Source organism: Neofelis nebulosa, chromosome 16 (genome assembly GCF_028018385.1).
Source record: "Neofelis nebulosa isolate mNeoNeb1 chromosome 16, mNeoNeb1.pri, whole genome shotgun sequence".
Classification (NCBI taxonomy): Eukaryota; Metazoa; Chordata; class Mammalia; order Carnivora; family Felidae; genus Neofelis; species Neofelis nebulosa.
Genome location: NC_080797.1, coordinates 59791225 through 59810783, shown reverse-complemented (window position 1 = coordinate 59810783; position 19559 = coordinate 59791225). Strand labels below are relative to the sequence as shown.

The following is a 19559-nucleotide window of genomic DNA, read 5'->3' as shown; positions in this document are numbered from 1 at the left end:
TTTGGTCTCTTATTCATCTATGTATGTATGTATTTTAGAGAGAGAGCAAGCACGTGTGCGCAGACGCACGAGTGGGGCAGGGGCAGAGGGAGAGAGAGTCTTAAGCACGTGCTGTCCTCAGCATGGAGCCCGATGTGGGGCTCGATCCCACAACTCTGGGACCATGAGTGAGCTGAAATCAAGAGTCAGACACTCAGCTGACTGAGCCACCCAGGCGCCCCTGGGTCTCTTTTACTAAAAAATTTTCTATACCATACTATTCTATATTCTATACCATACTATTTTTAACAATACACACTAAAAATTTGGGAAGGGTTGTCCTTTTCCATGCTAAAAATCGATTCCATTTATAGTGTACCAAAAACGATTTCAGTTTAGTAAATTACAACAAATCAGGTAATCTGTCATTGCCTGTAGATTTTTTTCTGCTTAAAAAGGCTGTAGGATCTTGTTCCTCATGCTTCAGTAAAGTTTAAGCTCCTTACTCTGGCCTACAAGGCTCGACCCAACCTGGGCTCTGCCTCACCTCTGACCTCATCTCCTGCCACGTTCCTTCTTGTTCACCAGACTTAAAGATGTTAGGCTATTTCCACCTTCGAGAGTACCCTTACTGCCACCACTGCCGCCACCACCTGGAATGCTTCTTCCCTGATCTCTTACATGGCCAACTTCTTAAAAAACCTTTTAAAGCTTAAAAAAAAAAAAAAAAAAAAAATCTCTTTTGTAGATTTCAAATTCTGTTGCTTAGTGTTTTCAGAATTTTGCAGGGAAGGGATTAGATGGAAAAAAATGAGCACAGTACTCCAAAAACAGATTTTGTGGCTGAATTGTCTCTCATAATTATACTTGACTTTAAAATGGAGGAGAGGGGTGCCTGAGTGGCTCAGTTGGTTAAGTGTCTAACTCTTGATTTTAGCTCAAGTCATGATCTTACCGTTTGTGGGATTGAGCCCCACGTCAGCACAGAACCGGCTTGGGGTTCTCTCCCTCCCCCTTTCTCTGCCCCTCCCCTGTGTGTGTGTGCACTTCTCTCTTTCTCTCTCAAAATAAATAAAAAAATAATAAAATGGAGGAAAGAATTTTTATATCTAGTCACATATGTGGAATGTCACCATAGGGAGTAGAACAGAATATCTGGGTCTTCTTTGGCTTCTGGATTGTGTGGTTAGGATTGTCAGATTTTTTGCTTTACTCAGATACCAGATTTGACCAGGTAAAGGCATTAGAAGAGCTATGGGCCATGATCCTGGCCTTTGCTGTCACTGCTTGAAGGATGGGGCATCATTTTATGGCTACCCTTAGTCTATGTAAATCTCCTCGCCGCACTGTGTGGTTAAACAGTGGTTTTACTATCACATCGTTTTCCTGGAGTGTACCAAAAAATACCACGGGGAATTATGAGGGTAACCATTCAGGAAGTATGTGGGAATTAGCTGTCCACCTTCGCTTTATACATAAATCTTGCTAATCTCTTTGTTCTGAATACACAGCCCACATCTTTTCCCTTACTTTCTGCAAATCCTATAATCTTTCCATTTTTGTTGTCTCTCTGCTGAGCCCATGTTCAGTGTATACTGAGTTTCCCTGACCACGTGAGCCGAGAGTAGAGCTCTTGTGGTCACCAAAGTCTCATTCCTGCTCACTGGTTTTCTACGAAAATGATTTGGGCATATCAAACTAAACTCTTTGCCATCATGTTCTATTTCTACTCTCTTTAATTTTGTCATGTGATTTGAACTGAATCTTGGCTTTTTTTTCTGTCTAGGCCTGGTAAAACCTAGGCCTCTCTTAATTTTCATCAGTTAATTCGTAAAATTAACAGCCGCTGGGGCACCTGGTTGGCTCAGTCGGAAGAGTGTGTGACTCTTGATCTTGGGGTTGTGAGTTTGAGCCCCACGCTGGATGTAGAGATTGCTTAAATAAGTAAATAAACAAACTGCTTTAAAAAAAAAGACTTCACATCTGCTAAAGCATAAAGAAATAGTCATCGTAGACAAATGGACACAGATAGATCTCAGGGAGAAATTAATTAGTCACCACTTAACTGGATTTAGCAGGTGGTTGACAGTTTTGGATTTGCCTTTCAGTTTCCTGCTAAAGACAAATGGGATTATTCATGCTAACTCAATTTTGTTTTGTTCTCAGGATGAACTAGCTCGAGTTCTAGTGACTCTGTTTGATTCTCGGCATTTGCTCTACCAACTGCTCTGGAACATGTTTTCTAAGGAAGTAGAATTGGCAGACTCCATGCAGACTCTTTTCCGAGGAAACAGCTTAGCCAGTAAAATAATGACCTTCTGTTTCAAGGTTTATATCCATTTATTCTTTTGTGTGTGTGCCAAGGTATGGCAAATTGATTATGTGCAGAACGTACAGAGCAGAATGTCTTTAACGCAAGATATTTGGAGAAGGCGCAATAAATTCCTACCCGTGTATTTCTTTAGGTATATGGTGCTACCTACCTACAAAAACTCCTGGATCCGTTATTACGAATCGTGATCACATCCTCTGACTGGCAACATGTTAGCTTTGAAGTGGATCCTACCAGGTTTGTCATCCTCTCATCTGCAACTTTTCTCGACTTTTTCACTGCCACCGTGTGGGACCAGACCCTCAGAGGGTTTCTCCCTCTGATTCTTTTTTTTTTTTTTTTTTTTTTTGCTTTACAAACATCATGCCTTTTTATTCATCATATATATGAAAATCGAGGCTCGGAGATTAATTTACTCAGGATGGCAAGGTGATTAAGTGACAGCGAGCTTTCAAAACCAAATCTTTCTAATTCTCAAGGTCCTTGCTCTTAATGTTAGTATCAAAGCTGTGCTAGAAATGCTTGCCCTACTGCAATGGGATCTTTTTTTTGTTTGTTTTATTTTTCCTTTTTCTTTTTAATTTTATTTATTTAATATATGAAGTTTATTGTCAAATTGGTTTCCATACAACACCCAGTGTTCATCCCAAGAGGTGCCCTCTTCAATACCCATCACCCACACTCCCCTCCCTCCCACCCCCCATCAACCCTCAGTTTGTTCTCAGTTTTTAAGAGTCTCTTATGCTTTGGCTCTCTCCCACTCTAACCTCTTTTTTTTTTTTTTTTTCCTTCCCCTCCCCCATGGGTTTCTGTTACGTTTCTCAGGATCCACATAAGAGTGAAACCATATGGTATCTGTCTTTCTCTGTATGGTTTATTTCACTTAGCATCACACTCTCCAGTTCCATCCACGTTGCTACAGAAGGCCATATTTCATTCTTTCTCATTGCCACCTAGTACTCCATTGTGTATATAAACCACAATTTCTTTATCCATTCATCAGTTGATGGACATTTAGGCTCTTTCCGTAATGTGGCTATTGTTGAGAGTGCTGCTATAAACATTGGGGTACAAGTGCCCCTATGCATCAGGACTCCTGTATCCCTTGGATAAATTCCTAGCAGTGCTATTGCTGGGTCATAGGGTAGGTCTATTTTTAATTTTCTGAGGAATCTCCACACTGCTTTCCAGAGCGGCTGCACCAATTTGCATTCCCACCAACAGTGCAAGAGGGTTCCCGTTTCTCCACATCTTCTCCAGCATCTATAGTCTCCTGATTTCTTCATTTTGGCCACTCTGACTGGTGTGAGGTGATATCTGAGTGTGGTTTTGATTTGTATTTCCCTGATAAGGAGCGACGTTGAGCATCTTTTCATGTGCCTGTTGGCCATCCGGATGTCTTCTTTAGAGAAGTGTCTATTCATGATTTCTGCCCATTTCTTCACTGGGTTATTTGTTTTTCGGGTGTGGAGTTTGGTGAGCTCTTTATAGATTTTGGATACTAGCCCTTTGTCCGATGTGTCATTTGCAAATATCTTTTCCCATTCCGTTGGTTGCCTTTTAGTTTTGTTGGTTGTTTCCTTTGCTGTGCAGAAGCTTTTTATCTTCATAAGGTCTCAGTAATTCACTTTTGCTTTTAATTCCCTTGCCTTTGGGGATGTGCCGAGTAAGAGATTGCTACGGCTGAGATCAGAGAGGTCTTTTCCTGCTTTCTCCTCTAAGGTTTTGATGGTTTCCTGTCTCACATTCAGCTCCTTTATCCATTTTGAGTTTATTTTTGTGAATGGTGTAAAAAAGTGGTCTAGTTTCATTCTTCTGCATGTTGCTGTCCAGTTCTCCCAGCACCATTTGTTAAAGAGACTGTCTTTCCTGCTTTGTCAAAGATGAGTTGGCCATACGTTTGTGGGTCTAGTTTTGGGGTTTCTATTCTATTCCATTGGTCTATGTGTCTGTTTTTGTGCCAACTCCCTCTGATTCTTAAAATGAGTCTTTAATTATAAAAGTTACACACAAATACATTTTTCTTAAAAAAAATTTACAGGTATCTTTGGCTGCCATGTATAGAGACAGAGACTGTTACTAGTTTAGTCTGTTCTTTGGTGTTTTTGTTTTTTTTTTTTTAGTGCATTTGCATGTACATAAATCAAGTTGTAGAAACTGTGTGGCTAACAGTGAGTGCTTAATATAAATGGAAACATGTTGTACACGTGGTCTTGCAACTTAATTTTTTTAACTTGGCTCTGTCTTCAGTCTTTCTGTGTCAGTATAGAAAGATTAACCTCATTGTTTTTACCTGCCATATAATATTTGATAGATTGGCTATATCATGATTTAGCCAATACCATATCTATCCTTTTTTTCCAACCAATTAAAAAAAAGTTATTATTGAAATAGAATTGACATACAATGTTGTATTCGTTTCAAGTATCCAGTATTTTGGTTTGACAATTCTGTGTATTACTCAGTGCTCATCATGACAAGTATAGTCACCATCTGTCACCATACAGCGTTCTTACAACATTATTGACCATATGTCCCCAATGTTGTACTTTTCGTTTTCATCTCCATGACTTATTGATTTTATAACTGGAAGTTTCTGCCTTTGAATCGCCTTCACCTGTATCACCCATGTCCTCTGGCAACCACCAGTTTGTTCTGTGTACTTAAAAGTGGTTTTCTTGTTCATTTGTTTTGTTTTTTAGATTCCACATATAAGTGAAATCATACAGTATTTGCCTTTGTCTGACTTATTTCACTTAGCATAATATCCAGTTCCATTCATGTCACAAACAGCAAGAGTTTTTGTTTTGTTTTTTTTGTGTGTGTGCTGGAGTGATAGGTGTGTGTGTCGGGGGGGACACATCATCTTTCTTTGTTCATCTATTGATGGACACTTGAGTTGCTTCCGTATCTTGGCTGTTGTAAATAATGCTGCAGTAAACATAGGGGTGCATGTATCTTTTCAAATTAGTGTTTTAACTTTCTTTGGGTAAATACCAAGTAGTGGAATTATTGGATCATATGGTATTTCTATTTTGAATTTTTTGAGGAACTTCCATACTGTTTTCCATCAATAGGTGCGCCTACCAACAGTGCACAAGGGTTTCCTTTTCTCCACGTCCTCATCAGTACTTGTTTTTGTTTTTGTTTTTGTTTTGATACTAGCCATTCTGACTGGTGTGAGGTGACACCACATTGTGGTTTTGATTTGCATTTAGCTGATGATTAGTGACGCTGCACGTTTTTTCATGTGTCTCTTGGCCACCTTTATGTGTTCTTCAGAAAAATGCCTATTCAGGTCCTCTGCCCATTTTTGAATCAGATTATTCGGGTTTTTTTTGGGTGTTGAGTTGTGTGAGTTCCTTAAATACTTTGGATATTCACCCCTTATCAGATACATCATTTGTGAATATCTTCTCTCATTTAGTAGGTTGCTATTTTATTGATGGTTTCCCTGCTGTGTAAAAGCTTTTTATTTTGGTGTAGTCCCAGTAGTTTCTTTTTGCTTTTGTTTCCCTTGCCTGAGGAGACATATTCACAAATGTGTTGTTGTGGGTGACGTCTGAGAGATTACTACCTATATTTTCTATAGGAATTTTATGATTTCAGGTCTCATATTTAGGTGTTTAATCCACTTGGAGTTTGTTTTTATGTATGCTATAAGAAAGTGGGCCAGTTTCATTCTTTTGCACAGAGCTGTCCGGTTTCTGAACACCATTTATTGAAAAGACTGTCGTTTCCTCGTTTTCTATTCTTGCCTACTTTGTCATAGATTAATTGGCAATGTAGGCGTGGGTTTATTTCTGGACTCTCTTTTGTGCCATTGATCTATGTGTCTGTTTTTGTGTCAGTACTATACGGATTTGATTACTATAGCTTTGTAGTATATGTTGACATCTGGGATTGTGATACCTCTAGCTTTTTCTTCGTTCTCAAGATTGCTTTGTCCCTGAAGTCTTCTGTGGTTCCATACAGATTTTTAGGATTATTTGTGCCAGTTCAGTGAAAAACTATTGGTATTTTGATGGAGATTGCACTGAATCTGTAGATTGTTCTGGGTAGTATACACATTTTAATAATGTTAATTCTTCCAATCCAGGAGCATGGTATATCTTTCCTTTAGTTTGTGTTGTCTTCAGTTTCTTTCATCAGTGTCTTATGATTTTCAGAGTATAGGTCTTTCATCTCTCTGGTTAACTATTCTCCTAGGTATTTTATTCTTTTTGGTAGAGTTGTAGATGGTGATCCTATTGACTTTTGCTGTAATTTCTCAACGTTGTCTTTTTCCTTTTTCAGGTTATTTGCTGTAGGAATTTTATGAAACCTAAATCTTTTTGTTACTTTCTTTCTTAGAACATTAACTGTTCCCTATTGACTACAAGATAAAGTACAGAGTTTTCTAACTACAGCTCATTATCACCTGTCATTCTTTCATGTGTTTTCTGTACATTAGCTCCAATATGCACATGTTGTATATTTTTTAAAGTGGCTTGCCACATGTTGGGGTTGGAGATGCCTGATAAATGATATCCCTCTACCCAGCCCAAATTTTTAATTTTTTTAAGGTTTCTTTATTTTTGCGAGAGAGAGAGAGAGAGACAGAGACAGAGACAGAATGTGAGTGGGGAAAGGGCAGAGAGAGAGAGGAGACACAGAATTGGAAGCAGTCTCCAGGCTCTGACCTGTCAGCACAAAACCCGACACGGGGCTTGAACTCAACAAACTACGAAATCGTGATCTGAGCTGAAGTTGGACGCTTAACTGACTGAGCCACCCAGACGTCCCTTCCCTGCCCAACTTTTAAAACCAAAAGAATGGAAGGAGGAGGGCTGCGAAGGAAGCACTCAGGAATCAGTCATCACCTTTATTTTTGATAAAAATGTTTAGAGTGTGTGGCTTTTGATCCTGTGGGTGAATAGGCTTGCTGATATTTCACCCTGAATTAGACTCATCTACCTCATCCCTTGCATAGCTGGATAACTACAGACATGTCTCACAGGGAAGCTTTTTACCACAGAAGTGGAGAGCAAACCAGAATATATCTTGTCTGCAGGCAGACATATCCAGAACGGAGAGGATGGCACTGAGCAGAGTATATACTAAATCTGTGAGAATATAAGGGGATAAGAATTCTTATACACAGTTGTCAAAATTATCTTTTTATAGTTTTTTTTCTTCAAATCAAGATCCCAGCAAAGTTCAAACAATGCATTTGGCTGAAAGTCTCTTTTAAAGGGCAGTTTCGTTTGTTTATTTTAAATGGATTATACCCCCCCCCCCACCCCTTTATAGGTTAGAACAATCAGAGAGCCTTGAGGAAAACCAACGGAACCTTCTGCAGATGACTGAAAAGTTCTTCCATGCCATCATCAGTTCCTCCTCAGAATTCCCCCCTCAGCTTCGAAGTGTGTGCCACTGTTTATACCAGGTATGCTTAAGGTTAGAGAGTACCATTATTAAGCCAAAGCTGAAGTGAAAAGAATGCTTTACTAAAGAGGAAATTTAGCTGCTGATAGTGGGTGGTTGAAAATACTGAGTCAGTTTGGATGAGTAATACACTAAGCCTTGTCGGAATTGGCTTTGAAAAAAACTTAAATATTGCTTAGGAGACAGTTTGAAGTATTTTAAGGGGGTACTAAAAATAAGTTTCCTCACATTGGGAGCAAGTTTAAAATGCACAGAATCTCTTGGATATAACAGATATGGTTGAAATGAGATATATTATGGAATTTTCTTGGTTATCTTTTGCCTGAATTACTCATAAGGCCTTTTGAACGTGAGGCACGTCTGCTCCTTGCTTTTTGTACTGTTGAAATGCTTGATCCATAATTTTGATTTCTTAAAATATGTTTGTGTCAGTTTTTCCTAGAACCAATTAATCTGATTATTTTACATAGAACACTACTTCTAAAATAGATTGCACCAACATTCCGATCAAATTATTAGACTTTCTAGCACTAGCACTGCAAGTAATGCTTCTGAGTTCAGATGTCTGCAGTCATTCCCTACTTGTTGAGGAAATTAGGTCTGTGTTCTTTTTATGGCTTTCACCGTGCTTTTGAATTGCATATGCAGGTTCAGGGACGATATAATAATTCCAGGGGAAATTAGTGCAAATCTGTGTTAGTCTGTTCAAACTATGATTCTGGAAGAAAAATCAGTGGGTCTGGAGTTTGGGACAGGGGTGGGTATAGGGGAAAGAATTTACACATTTACCAAAACCCATGTCTTTATGTCTTTTTCTTTGCAGAGTCGTCCCCAGCCATTTGTTTTTTAGCACAGGGCTTCAGTTGCTTAGAGACATTAGCAAGATCAGTGAAATCACCATTTTAAAAAGCTGTTTCAGGCTGCTCTGTGTAAATTATTCCCCCATTGCTATTTATAAAGATGTTTTTGCTGTATCACTAAAAGAAAACTTATAACAGTTAACAAAATGGCAGTAGTCCTTTCCTATCAATAATTACTTTAAATATAAGTGGATTAAGTTTTCCCAATTGAAAGGCATAGGGTGGCTAAATGGATTAAAAAAAAACAAGATCCTACAATATGTTGCCTACAAGAGGCTCGTGTTAGCCTTAAACACACACGTAGGCGGAGAGTGAAGGGATGGAAAAAGTCATTTCAAACAAATGGTAACCAGAAAAAAAAAAAAAAACAAAAACAAAACAGGAGTAGCTATACTTATTTCGGACCAAACAGACTTTAAACTAAAAATGGCAAAAAGAAACAAAAGTCAATATATAATGATAAAAAGGGGTCTACACATTAAGAAGATACAATAGTTATAAATACTTATGTGCCCAGCACTGGAGCACCTAAATGTATAAAGCAAAAGCTAACAGACCTAAAAGGAGAAATAAATAGTAATAAAGTAATTGTTGGGGACTTTAATACCCTACTCTCAACAATGGATAGGTCATCCAGACAGACAATAAAGAAACAGCAGATTCGAACAACACTTAAATCCCAAATGCACCTAACAGACATATAGGGAACATGCTATCCAACAACAGCAGAATATACATTCTTCCAAAACACACATGGAACATTTTCTAGGATAGACCATATGTTAGGTCACACAACAAGTCTTAGCAGATTCAAGAAGATTAAAATCATACCAAGTATCTTCTCTGACCACAATGGCATGAAGTTAGAAATCAATTACATGAGGAAAGCTGGAAAATGAGTGAACCCATGGAAATTAAACACTACCCTGAACAATTAGTGGTTAAAAAAAAGAAATTAAAGGAGAAATAAAAAAGTTTCTTGAGATAAATGAAAATGGAAACACAACATACCAGAACATGTGCGATGTAGCAAAAGCAGTTCTAAGAGGGAAGTTCATACCAGTAAACACCTATGTTAAGAAGCAGGAAAGATCCCAAATAAGCAACCTAACTCTTTCTCTTAAGGAATTAGAAAAAGAATAAACTGAGCTCCAAGTTAGCAGAAGAAAGGAAATAAAGATTGTAGCAGAAATAAGTGAAGTAGAAATAAATATAGAAAAACCTCAGAAAAGATGAGCCAGACTAAAAGTTGATTCTTTGAAAAGATAAACAAAATTGACAAACCTTTAGCTAGACTAAGCAAGGAGAAGAGAGGAAGGACCAAATCAAGAAATTATAAATGAAAAAGGAGACCTCACAACCGATACCACAGAAATTCAAAGGGTCATAAGAGACTACTGTGAACAAACTAGACAACAAGCTGGACAACCTAGAAGAAATGGAAAGAGTCTTAGAAACATACAACTTATCAAGACTGAATTAGGAAGAAATAGAAACTCTGAATAGAATTCCCAAATTCTCCCAACAAAGAAAAGCCCAGGACCAGTTGGCTTCCCTGGTGAATTTTACTAGACGTTTACAGAAGAATTAACAACCAGTCCTTCTCAAACTCTTAGCAAAAATTGAAAAGAGAGCACTCCAGACTCATTTTGGGAGGCATTACCCTGGTACCAAAACCAGAAAAGGACACTGCTAGAAAAGAAAACTATAGGTAAATATCATTGATGAGTATAGATACAGAAATTCTCAGTAAATTACTAGCAAACAATTCAGCATATTAAAGTGTTCGCACCATGATGATGTGGGATTTATCCTTCGGTGCAAGGATGGTTGCATCACACCATCCTTGTGATGGATTACGTTAATTCAGTGGAAGAAAAGAATCATATGATCATCTCAATAAATGCAGAAAAAGGATTTGACAAAATTCCACATCCATTCATGATAAAAACTCTTAATAAGTTGGGCATAGAAGGAATGTATATCAACATAATAAAGGCCATAAATGACAACCACACAGCTAACATATTCAGTGGTGAAAGGTTGAAAGCATTTCTTCTAAGATGAGGAACAAGACAGGGGTATCCACTCTTACCACTCCTATTCAACATAGTACTAGCAGTGCTAGCTAGAGCAATCAGGCAAGAAAAATTAAAAGCCTCAGAATTGGAAAGGAAGAAGTAAAATCGTTTCTACTTGCAGATGATATTTTATATATAGGAAGTCCCAAATACAACCAAAAAACAGAGCTAATCAGTGAACTAAGTAAAGTTGCAGTACACATAATTAACATACAAAAATCAGTAGCATTTCTATACACTAACAAATTTATGGGAAAAAATAGATCCTATTTACGATGGCATCAAAACAATAAAATACTCGGGGCGCCTGGGTGGCGCAGTCGGTTAAGCGTCCGACTTCAGCCAGGTCACGATCTCGCGGTCCGTGAGTTCGAGCCCCGCGTCAGGCTCTGGGCTGATGGCTCGGAGCCTGGAGCCTGTTTCCGATTCTGTGTCTCCCTCTCTCTCTGCCCCTCCCCCGTTCATGCTCTGTCTCTCTCTGTCCCAAAAATAAATAAAAAACGTTGGAAAAAAAAAAAAATTAAAAAAAAAAAAACAATAAAATACTTAGGAATAAATTTAAGAATGTGAAAGATCTCTATTCTGGAAACTATAAGCCATTGATGAAAACAGATTGAAGATACAGATAAATGGGAAGGTATCTTGTGTTCATGGATTGGAAGAATTAATAGTTTAGATATGAATAGTACCAAAAGCCATCTGTAGATTCAGTGCAATCTCTATCAAGTTTTCAGTGACATTTTTATAGAAATAGAAAAAAAAGCTCTTAAAATTTATATGGAAACACAAAACACCCTACCTCCCCCCCCCCCAAAAAGAACAAAGGAAGCACCACATTTTCTAATTTAAAGCTATAATCATCAAAATAGTAGGTACTGCATAAAAACAGATGGACTGACCAGTGGAACAGAATCAAGAGCCCAGAAATAAACCCAAGCATATAGAGTCAACTAATTATGACAGGGGAGCTAAGAATATTCAGTGGAGAAAAGACAGTCTTTTCAATAAATGGTGCTGGGATAACCAAATATTCACATGTAAAAGAATGAAATTGGAACCATATCTTAAGTCCCTGACAAATTAACTTGAAATGGATTAAAGATTTAAATGTAAGACTTAAAACCATGAAACTGCTAGAAGAAAACATAGGAATAAAGGTTCTTGGCATGGGTCTTGGTAATATTTTTTGGATATGACACCTAAAGCACAGCAAACTCAAAAATAAACAAGTGGGACTACATCAAACTAGAAAGTTTCTGCACAGCAAAATAAACCGTCCATAAAATGAAAAGACAACTATGGAGTGGAGAAAAAATATTTGCAAACCATGTATATAATGAGTTAATATTAGAATATATAAAGAACTTACACAGTTTTCAATAGCAAACAAAAAAAAAAGCAAATTTAAAAATGATTAGTAGATAACTTGGAATAGACATATAGATATTTCTCTAAAGAAGTTACATGAAAGGCCAAAAAGTATATGGAAAGATGTTCAGCATCACTAGTCATTAGGGAAATGCCTGTTAAAAAAACCACAATGAGGTATCAACCCATGCCTGTTAGAGTGGCCATCATCAAAAAGACTAGAGATAACAAATGCTGGCATGGATGGAGAAAAAAGGGAACCCTGTGCACTGTTGGTGCATTTGTAAATTGTATAGCTACTGTGGAAAACAGTATGGAAAATCCTCAAAAAATTAAACATAGAACTGCCACATCATCTAGCAATTCCACTTCTGGGACTATATCCAAAGGAAACAAAACACTAACTTGAAAAGGTTATCTGCACCCCCATGTTCAGAGCATTATTTATAGTAGCCAAGGCTTGGAAACAAAGATCCATCAACAGAAGAATGGTTTAAAAGAATTGTGGGTATGTACAAAATGGAATATTATTGAGCCATACAAAATGAGGAAATTTTGGCATTCGTGACAATATACACGGCCCTTGAAGGCATTATGCTAAGTGAAATAAGTGAGAGACAAATATACCATATGATCTCACCTATATGTGGAACCATGAAAAAAAAAAAAACACAGCTAAACTCATGGAAAAAGAGATAAGACTTGTGGTGGAGGTTGGAGGCAGAGGAAATTGGAGGAAAGTAGTCAAAAGGTACAAATTTCCAGTACTAAGGAAGTACTAGGGACATAACGTACAACTTGATGACTATAGCTAACCCTGCTCTATGACACATAGGAAAGTTGTTAAGAGAGTAAATCCTGTGAGTTCTCATCACACTTTTTGTCTTTCTTTTTTTATTGTATCTGTATGAAAAGATGGATGCTATCTGAACCTATTGTGGTAATTATTTTTACAATATATGCAAATTATGCTGTAAGCCTTGAACTTCTTATACAGTGACATATGCCAGTAATTTCTCAACAAAGGTGGAAAAAAGCCAAAAAGAATCTTGTCATCATATACATAGATGATAAAGTATACCTCGCATTAAACTTTCTTAATTTATCATTACTCTTACTGCCTTTTTAAAATAGCTCAAGGAGGCTTAGGAGAACCCCACGTAATTTTTTCAGCTACTTAAATCTGAGACTAGAGGGTAGTTTAGTTGTAATTTGAAACCTTATACAGTGAACAGTATCTTGAGTTGGGGCACTATTCAGGTTTTTCTTCAAATCTGATTCATTTTTTCTTGTTTATAAAACTAGGCAGACAAGAAATGGTGAGCATATATTTAAAATAGTATGTGTCAACTTCTTGGTCGGCCTTAGTAGTTTTCAGAGAACATTTCGTTTTCTGAAGCGTCAGTGGCTTTGACTTGAGTTCAAAGTGAATGGTTACCGACTACCTGATTACATGATTTTACTAGATTTTAGTAAAATTCTTCATGTGGTTGGCATCCTAAAGGAAAAAAAAAATTTGTGTCATCAGCAAACTTGGGAGTCCAATCTGAGGCCATGATTCTGATAAGGTAAAAGGAACAGGGCTTGGCACTTTGTAACTACTTGGAAATATGTAATGAAGGAATAATTTCTCCTATCCATTCCACCCAAGTAGACAAGATTCTTGCCAGCTTTCATAGGAAGAGAGGAGGTAGTGAACATAAATCAGAAATAAGAGCAAAGTAATCATGTCTGGCTTATTAAAATACTATGTGTTGTACTTTTTAAAGCATGCCATAATTAAATATCCTGCATTATAACAGAGCTGCTCTCTCGTATTAAAATTTCACACAAAATTATTCTCTTTACGAATATTATTTAAATGTTGTGTCAGCGCACTGGTTGAAGTAAGTTTCGATAAGGTTGAAGCTTGTTGGAATGTAGAGTACGGTAGAGCAAAAGTGCGCTGTTTTATTTATAAATAAGGTTTTGTGTTGTAATAAGTGATAACAGAATTTTAAAATTACTAATTTAAAAAAAAGCTTTGATCTCAAGTTATTCTTTCACTGAGTCTCCTACAAAATGTAGTTTTCCCTTTAGTTTGCCCTTTTATTCTTATTCATCTTTCCTCTGGCTTTTTCTTGCCCTCTTGACCTTGGCAGTGACATAATGGTACCTTTGTACTTCTGTGTTCTGCTGGGAAGGATAGTAGTCGATTGTTCCCTCTAGTAAACATGGCTCCTGCTTTGGGACTTGCTTGGAAAATTTTGAAAAGTGAGGATATTGATAGCTAATGAACTTCTCTGAGCATTCCCTCTTTTTTCCTGAGTTCATATTTTTGACTGTTAAGCTTTTTTTGAATCCTGCTTTAACCAGGTTTCTTATTTTGTATGTCTCCTTAGTGAACTGGGTTCAGATTACGTAAGAATAGCCAACTGTGAACATGTGTGAGACTTATAATTAAGACATTTTTCCATGTATTTATTTCCACTTGTCCCCCTAATAGTTTTGGAATACAGGTTTTCCCCGCTATCCCAAAGTGGAGTGTTCCTGTGAAACCTTTTGTAAGCCTAGGTGACATAAAGGGAAGAAGCACTTACCATTAATTTATATGGAAATTTTTTTAGCGTTCTCAGACCCCCAAAATAGCCTACCGAATCATACCAAATAACACATAAAAGCTAAAATAACATTAACATATAGTAAAAACAAGAATAATATGATAAATACACAGCCTGTATAAAGTACAAATAATGTACGTACAGTGTAGTTTGGCTTCCCAAAATTGGGAAGACGGCACACCAGAGGGCTGACAGGTGGTGATAGTGGTGTGTTAGGCTGGGGTGCTGGAGGTTGGGGTCGTGGGAGGTACAGGAGTATGGAGTATAGGAGAGAGAGGAAGAGGGTCACCTGTTAACATCTCATCATTGTCTAAATCCATCAGTGCGAGCAGGTCACTAACGTCTACGCCTTCTTCTATGTCTGCCTGCCTCGATGTCAAATGTCGAGGTTCATCGTCTGCCGTGGCTAATGTGGCTGGTGTGGAAGGCATGAAATACGACAGTATGCTCAACTGCTCAGCCTCTTGCATTTTTCTATACTACAGTTATTTGTAGGCACTCAAAACGTTATGCAAACCTGCCCTAAACCTACGTGCCCTTTGAAAATTAAAGCCATACTTTTCTGCAATCACTGCAGCACTGTCCGTTGTAGCAAAAATCTCACTCAAGTGCTTCCCGTTCAGTTCCTGGATAACTGCACTGTCCGGCCGTTCACTGATGCGTTCGTTGTCGATCGGTGTTCTCTCCTCTTGGAGTTGTATCACCTCTTCATCTGTCACTTCTTGGTCATGGAATGCCGAAGCCTTCAACAACATATTCAGTTTCCACAAACTGATCCTCCTTAGCCAAAGTCAGTTGGTTTGGCCGTATTTATTGTTGGTTTGAAGCCTTTAAAATTGTTCACTGCTTCAGGAGACCATCCACTAAGCACCATTTCTCACCCAGACTGTTAGCTTATCAAGAGGATCTCCAAGGTTGGCGGATGCCAGTTTTAAATGGTAGTCTTTCCAGATCCTTTGTAAAAATCCTTTCGAGTTGGCTTCTCTGTTGGTTCTTGCATATAGGAAGCTTTAATCGTGCCCGTTAGGCCTAGGACACATGGTTGTACCAACAACGTCATATTCAACAGGAAGAACACAACCGCAGTGTTACTGTCATACTCAGTAATGCTGGGTGGATGAGCAGCACAGTTTTCAACCATCAGAAGACACCTGTTATCAAGATTGTTTTCTCTACAGTATTTTCAACAAAAGGACTAATGTATCCACTCATGCACTCAGAAAAAAATCACTTGGATATTCCAACCACTTGGACGTGATTTAAACACGAGAAGCGTATTCTTATCAGTGCCTTTAAGTGCCCTTGGATTTTCTGAATGGCATACTAGTAGAGGACTAAGGACAGCATCACCAGGGGTGTTAATAGTAGGCGTTAAGGTAAACCTGTCCTTTGATGCCTTGCGTCCTTTAGCCTGCTTTTCTTCTATTGAAATACATGTTTTGTGTGGCAACTTTTTCCACTAATAAATTGCAGTTAAACACTTGTTTACGTGAATAACCACGTAATTATTTTCTTCAGTTCTTCTGGGAACTTTTCGGCAGCTTTAGTATCAGCCAAAACACTCTCTCCAGTAACCTTTAAGCTATGAAGCTGCTCTTGCCTCAAAACCGATCAAACCACCCATGACTACCTTTCAATTCTGCTTTTGCAACACTTTGATCCTCATTGTCCAGTACTTTCTGTTTCAGCTTACTAAAAAAATGGATGTCTCCTGAAGTGTTAGATAACTTAATGGATCCCTTTGCTTTGTTCACCCATCAATCCACCCAAGCAGTAGACTTCCCATCGCATCCAGTACTGGATGCTGACTAAAAGAGACCACTTTGCTACTGGAAGAACCAATAGTAACTTCAGCAACTTTCAGAATTCTTTCTCTCCGTCAGTAAATAATATGAATGGTGGATACAGGCAAGTTGAGTGCACACTCAGTACCTTTTTCATTCACCACAATTGAAATGCTTAATCCCACCCAGTGTTATGGTAAGCATAACACCCTTATGAACCCTTAGGCTTTTCTGATACCTTAGGACACATCCCGCTAATGGATGCACAAAATGAGTTGAGATAAAGCACAGATGCTCCTAGACAAGTTCAAAGCTGTGGCGACTTGATACTGAGAGTAGCGCCTGGGGAAGGAGCTTGGCGGTGGTCAACTCGCTGCTTGGGGAGTGAGCTTCCTCTGTAATGGCTCACTGAAAAACAGATGCTGGTCGTAATACTCCTTTTTTGCTTTTTTCCTCATAAAGGCAAAAATTCTCTTTGGATTCCTTTTAGTTAGCAAAAATAGGTACTAATGTAAGTCTTTTGTGAAAGCAAACTTTCAGAAAGCAGGGGATACCTATAATGAGAAAATAATTCCCAGAATGGATGTTCTCTTAAGTTATAGTGAGAGAATTCTGAGAAAGCCAAATATTATGATTCTAAGTAAATGTCATCTTTTCCCAGTAAATCTGCTTCTCTGAACAGAAGTAGTTTACAACAATTTTTTAACTTATTTTTGAGAGAGAGCAAGAGTGTGAGTGGGGAGGGGGCAGAGAGAGAGAGTGGGACACAGGATCCAAAGCGGGCTCTGTGCTGACAGCAGAGAGCCCAATGCAGGGTTCGAACCCATGAACCCCAAGATCATGACCTGAACCAAAGTCGGACGCTCAACCAACCGAGCCACCCAGGCACCCCATGCCAGTTTTTTAAAGGCTGTAAATGATAATTATACATCATAATTGAAAAAAAGCTACATAAAACTGTGTTTTGGTGATCTATTTGGTTACTAGTACTTTTGTATATAGTCTAAAGTTTGAACCAGAGCTCCGTGAGAGAAGGACTGTGTCTTTTTGTTCTACTGCTGTTTCCTGATGCCTAGAATGGTATCTGGCATGTTAGACGCACAGTAACTACTTGGATGGATGGATGGACGGATGGGTGAACAAATGTCAAATTAACTTTAAGGTTATGGTGTTGAATGCACTGAATTCCTAGAATAAAATGCCATGTATGGTGGATCTAATTTGGTTTTAAAGATATTTTTAAAAATTGTTGTGCCTCGTCTGATCTAACCAGGAGTCTTAATTTAAAAAGAACTCTTTGGCTTAGAAGGAACTCTGAGAGGTGAAGCCAGTATGTCTGTGGGTTTTGTTTTTGTTTTGTTTTGTTTTGTTTTTCCTTTTTGGTATTTTGTTTTTTGATACATTCTGATAGTCAAATATGTGAAAAATTTTAAGCGGCTTCTAAGTTTTATTCTATAATTTTCTCTGCAGTTTCTTCACTTTAATATTAATTAATGCTTATTTCTAGTTGAGCTGATAACATTCTTCTTCCAAACGTTGCAGAGCTTTTAACCTCCTCTGATTAGAACTTTTTCAGGAAGTAGCCTGCCAACAGAAAAATATGTGAAATTTTAAGAGAGACACATTTTTAATTGAGAATCTCTGAAGTGAATTTTCCCTTTGTATATAGTCATTTAATGTTTATTTTTTAAATCATTAGGTCTAAATTAAATGCCAGCTATTGAAAAAAGAACTTTAAGTCAATTGAAGGATACACAGAGAAGTATTTATCAAGAAAAAATTATGTAGACACATGGAAGTGTTTTTAGTGTGTGATCTACTTGTAATGAACATTTTACATGAAATTTATCAAAAGCTAGGAATGAACTGAAATGTAAATATGAAATGTCCTCAAATTTACTTGGGGAGAACTTTTCCGTGATTTATAGCCAGAAATAGTAGATATGATTGTCTCAACATTTCTTGCTGTTTATTTAGTGCTTTGGCTTGAAAATGTGATAAAAATTAAAATCCAGAAATAAAATTCATCCCTCAAAATTCAGTTGATTTCTAATTTTTTGTTGATTCCATTTGTGTTACATTTGATCATGTAATTTTATGTACAAGCCAACATTGTTTTTGTTGCTGTATGTAGTTGGTGCTGTGACTTGTTTGTGCTCATCTCTGTCCTGTAGGCAACTTGCCACTCCCTACTGAATAAAGCTACAGTAAAAGAAAAAAAGGAAAACAAAAAATCAGTAAGTTTGGAGAACTTTTTATTAGCTGTTTCTTTCAAAGCAAAACAAAAATCTTTTGCTGTTTGTTAAGAACATCTTCACTTCAGCCTATTTGACCTTCACTGTAAAATCATTCTACTAATTCTGGCACAAAATAGCTTTCATTTCAATTAACCCTGGAATTAAGTTACATTGAAACATTCTCTGTGTTCCTTTGGTTTGATTTATCCCAAAGGCGTTTTGGGGGCATTTGTTGCATTGGATATCTCTGGTCTAATTTTATTATTGTTATTTTAAAAATTATAAATGAATGCAAAAGAAACTTAATTTCAAGGCCTTAGGAAATGCTGACTCTCTTCATTCTTGCTTCTTGTTGCAGGTAATGTGAATGGTTTCTTTTCCTAGAGGTGAAAGTTTCTCTTCATTGTTAGAAATACACGGAGGGAAAGTGTCACTTTCTAAATCTTACCTGAAAGTTGCAGTTTCTTTTTGTTTTCTTTTTTACTTTTTATATTTTTATCTAGAGAGTCTGAGCCAGAATTTAGATATTTGTGCTTAGATTATAAAAATCCTAATGATAAACGTTTACCTTAGAGAAAGTCACGATTAGACTATTGGGACTGAGAATATAGTACTTTTGAAATAACAGAAAACTCATTGAGTCCATTTTGTATAGAAACACCTCATTTTGCAAACATCTGCCTGTTTCTATGAACTTGTCCTAATTAAAAGGAAGAAAATTACAGTAGTCATAATTTTATTTTCTTCCCATGAGTAGAATTTGGTCCAGATTCATTCATTTTAAATTTGTCATTGTCTGTCACTATGACGTACCAGGCCGAGCATTATCTTTGTTCATATAATCCAAATGATTTTAGAGAAAGATGTTAAAAAAAAACAAAAACAAAAACG

General features: G+C 37.4%; 1 protein-coding gene across 10 annotated transcripts in view; it reads left to right on the top strand.

Annotated features, from left to right (window-relative positions):
• NF1 (neurofibromin 1) overlaps positions 1–19559 on the top strand; it is a 252664-nt gene that overhangs the window by 123265 nt on the left and 109840 nt on the right. For 8 of the 10 annotated variants that reach the window (XM_058703847.1, XM_058703852.1, XM_058703856.1 and 5 more), the window contains 4 exons: positions 2146–2307; positions 2445–2548; positions 7604–7739; positions 18606–18668. In XM_058703847.1, the coding sequence (XP_058559830.1) occupies positions 2146–2307; positions 2445–2548; positions 7604–7739; positions 18606–18668 (465 nt within the window). The remainder of the gene's footprint in view (positions 1–2145; positions 2308–2444; positions 2549–7603; positions 7740–18605; positions 18669–19559) is intronic. The other 2 variants (XM_058703850.1, XM_058703855.1) reach the window with 1 other exon arrangement.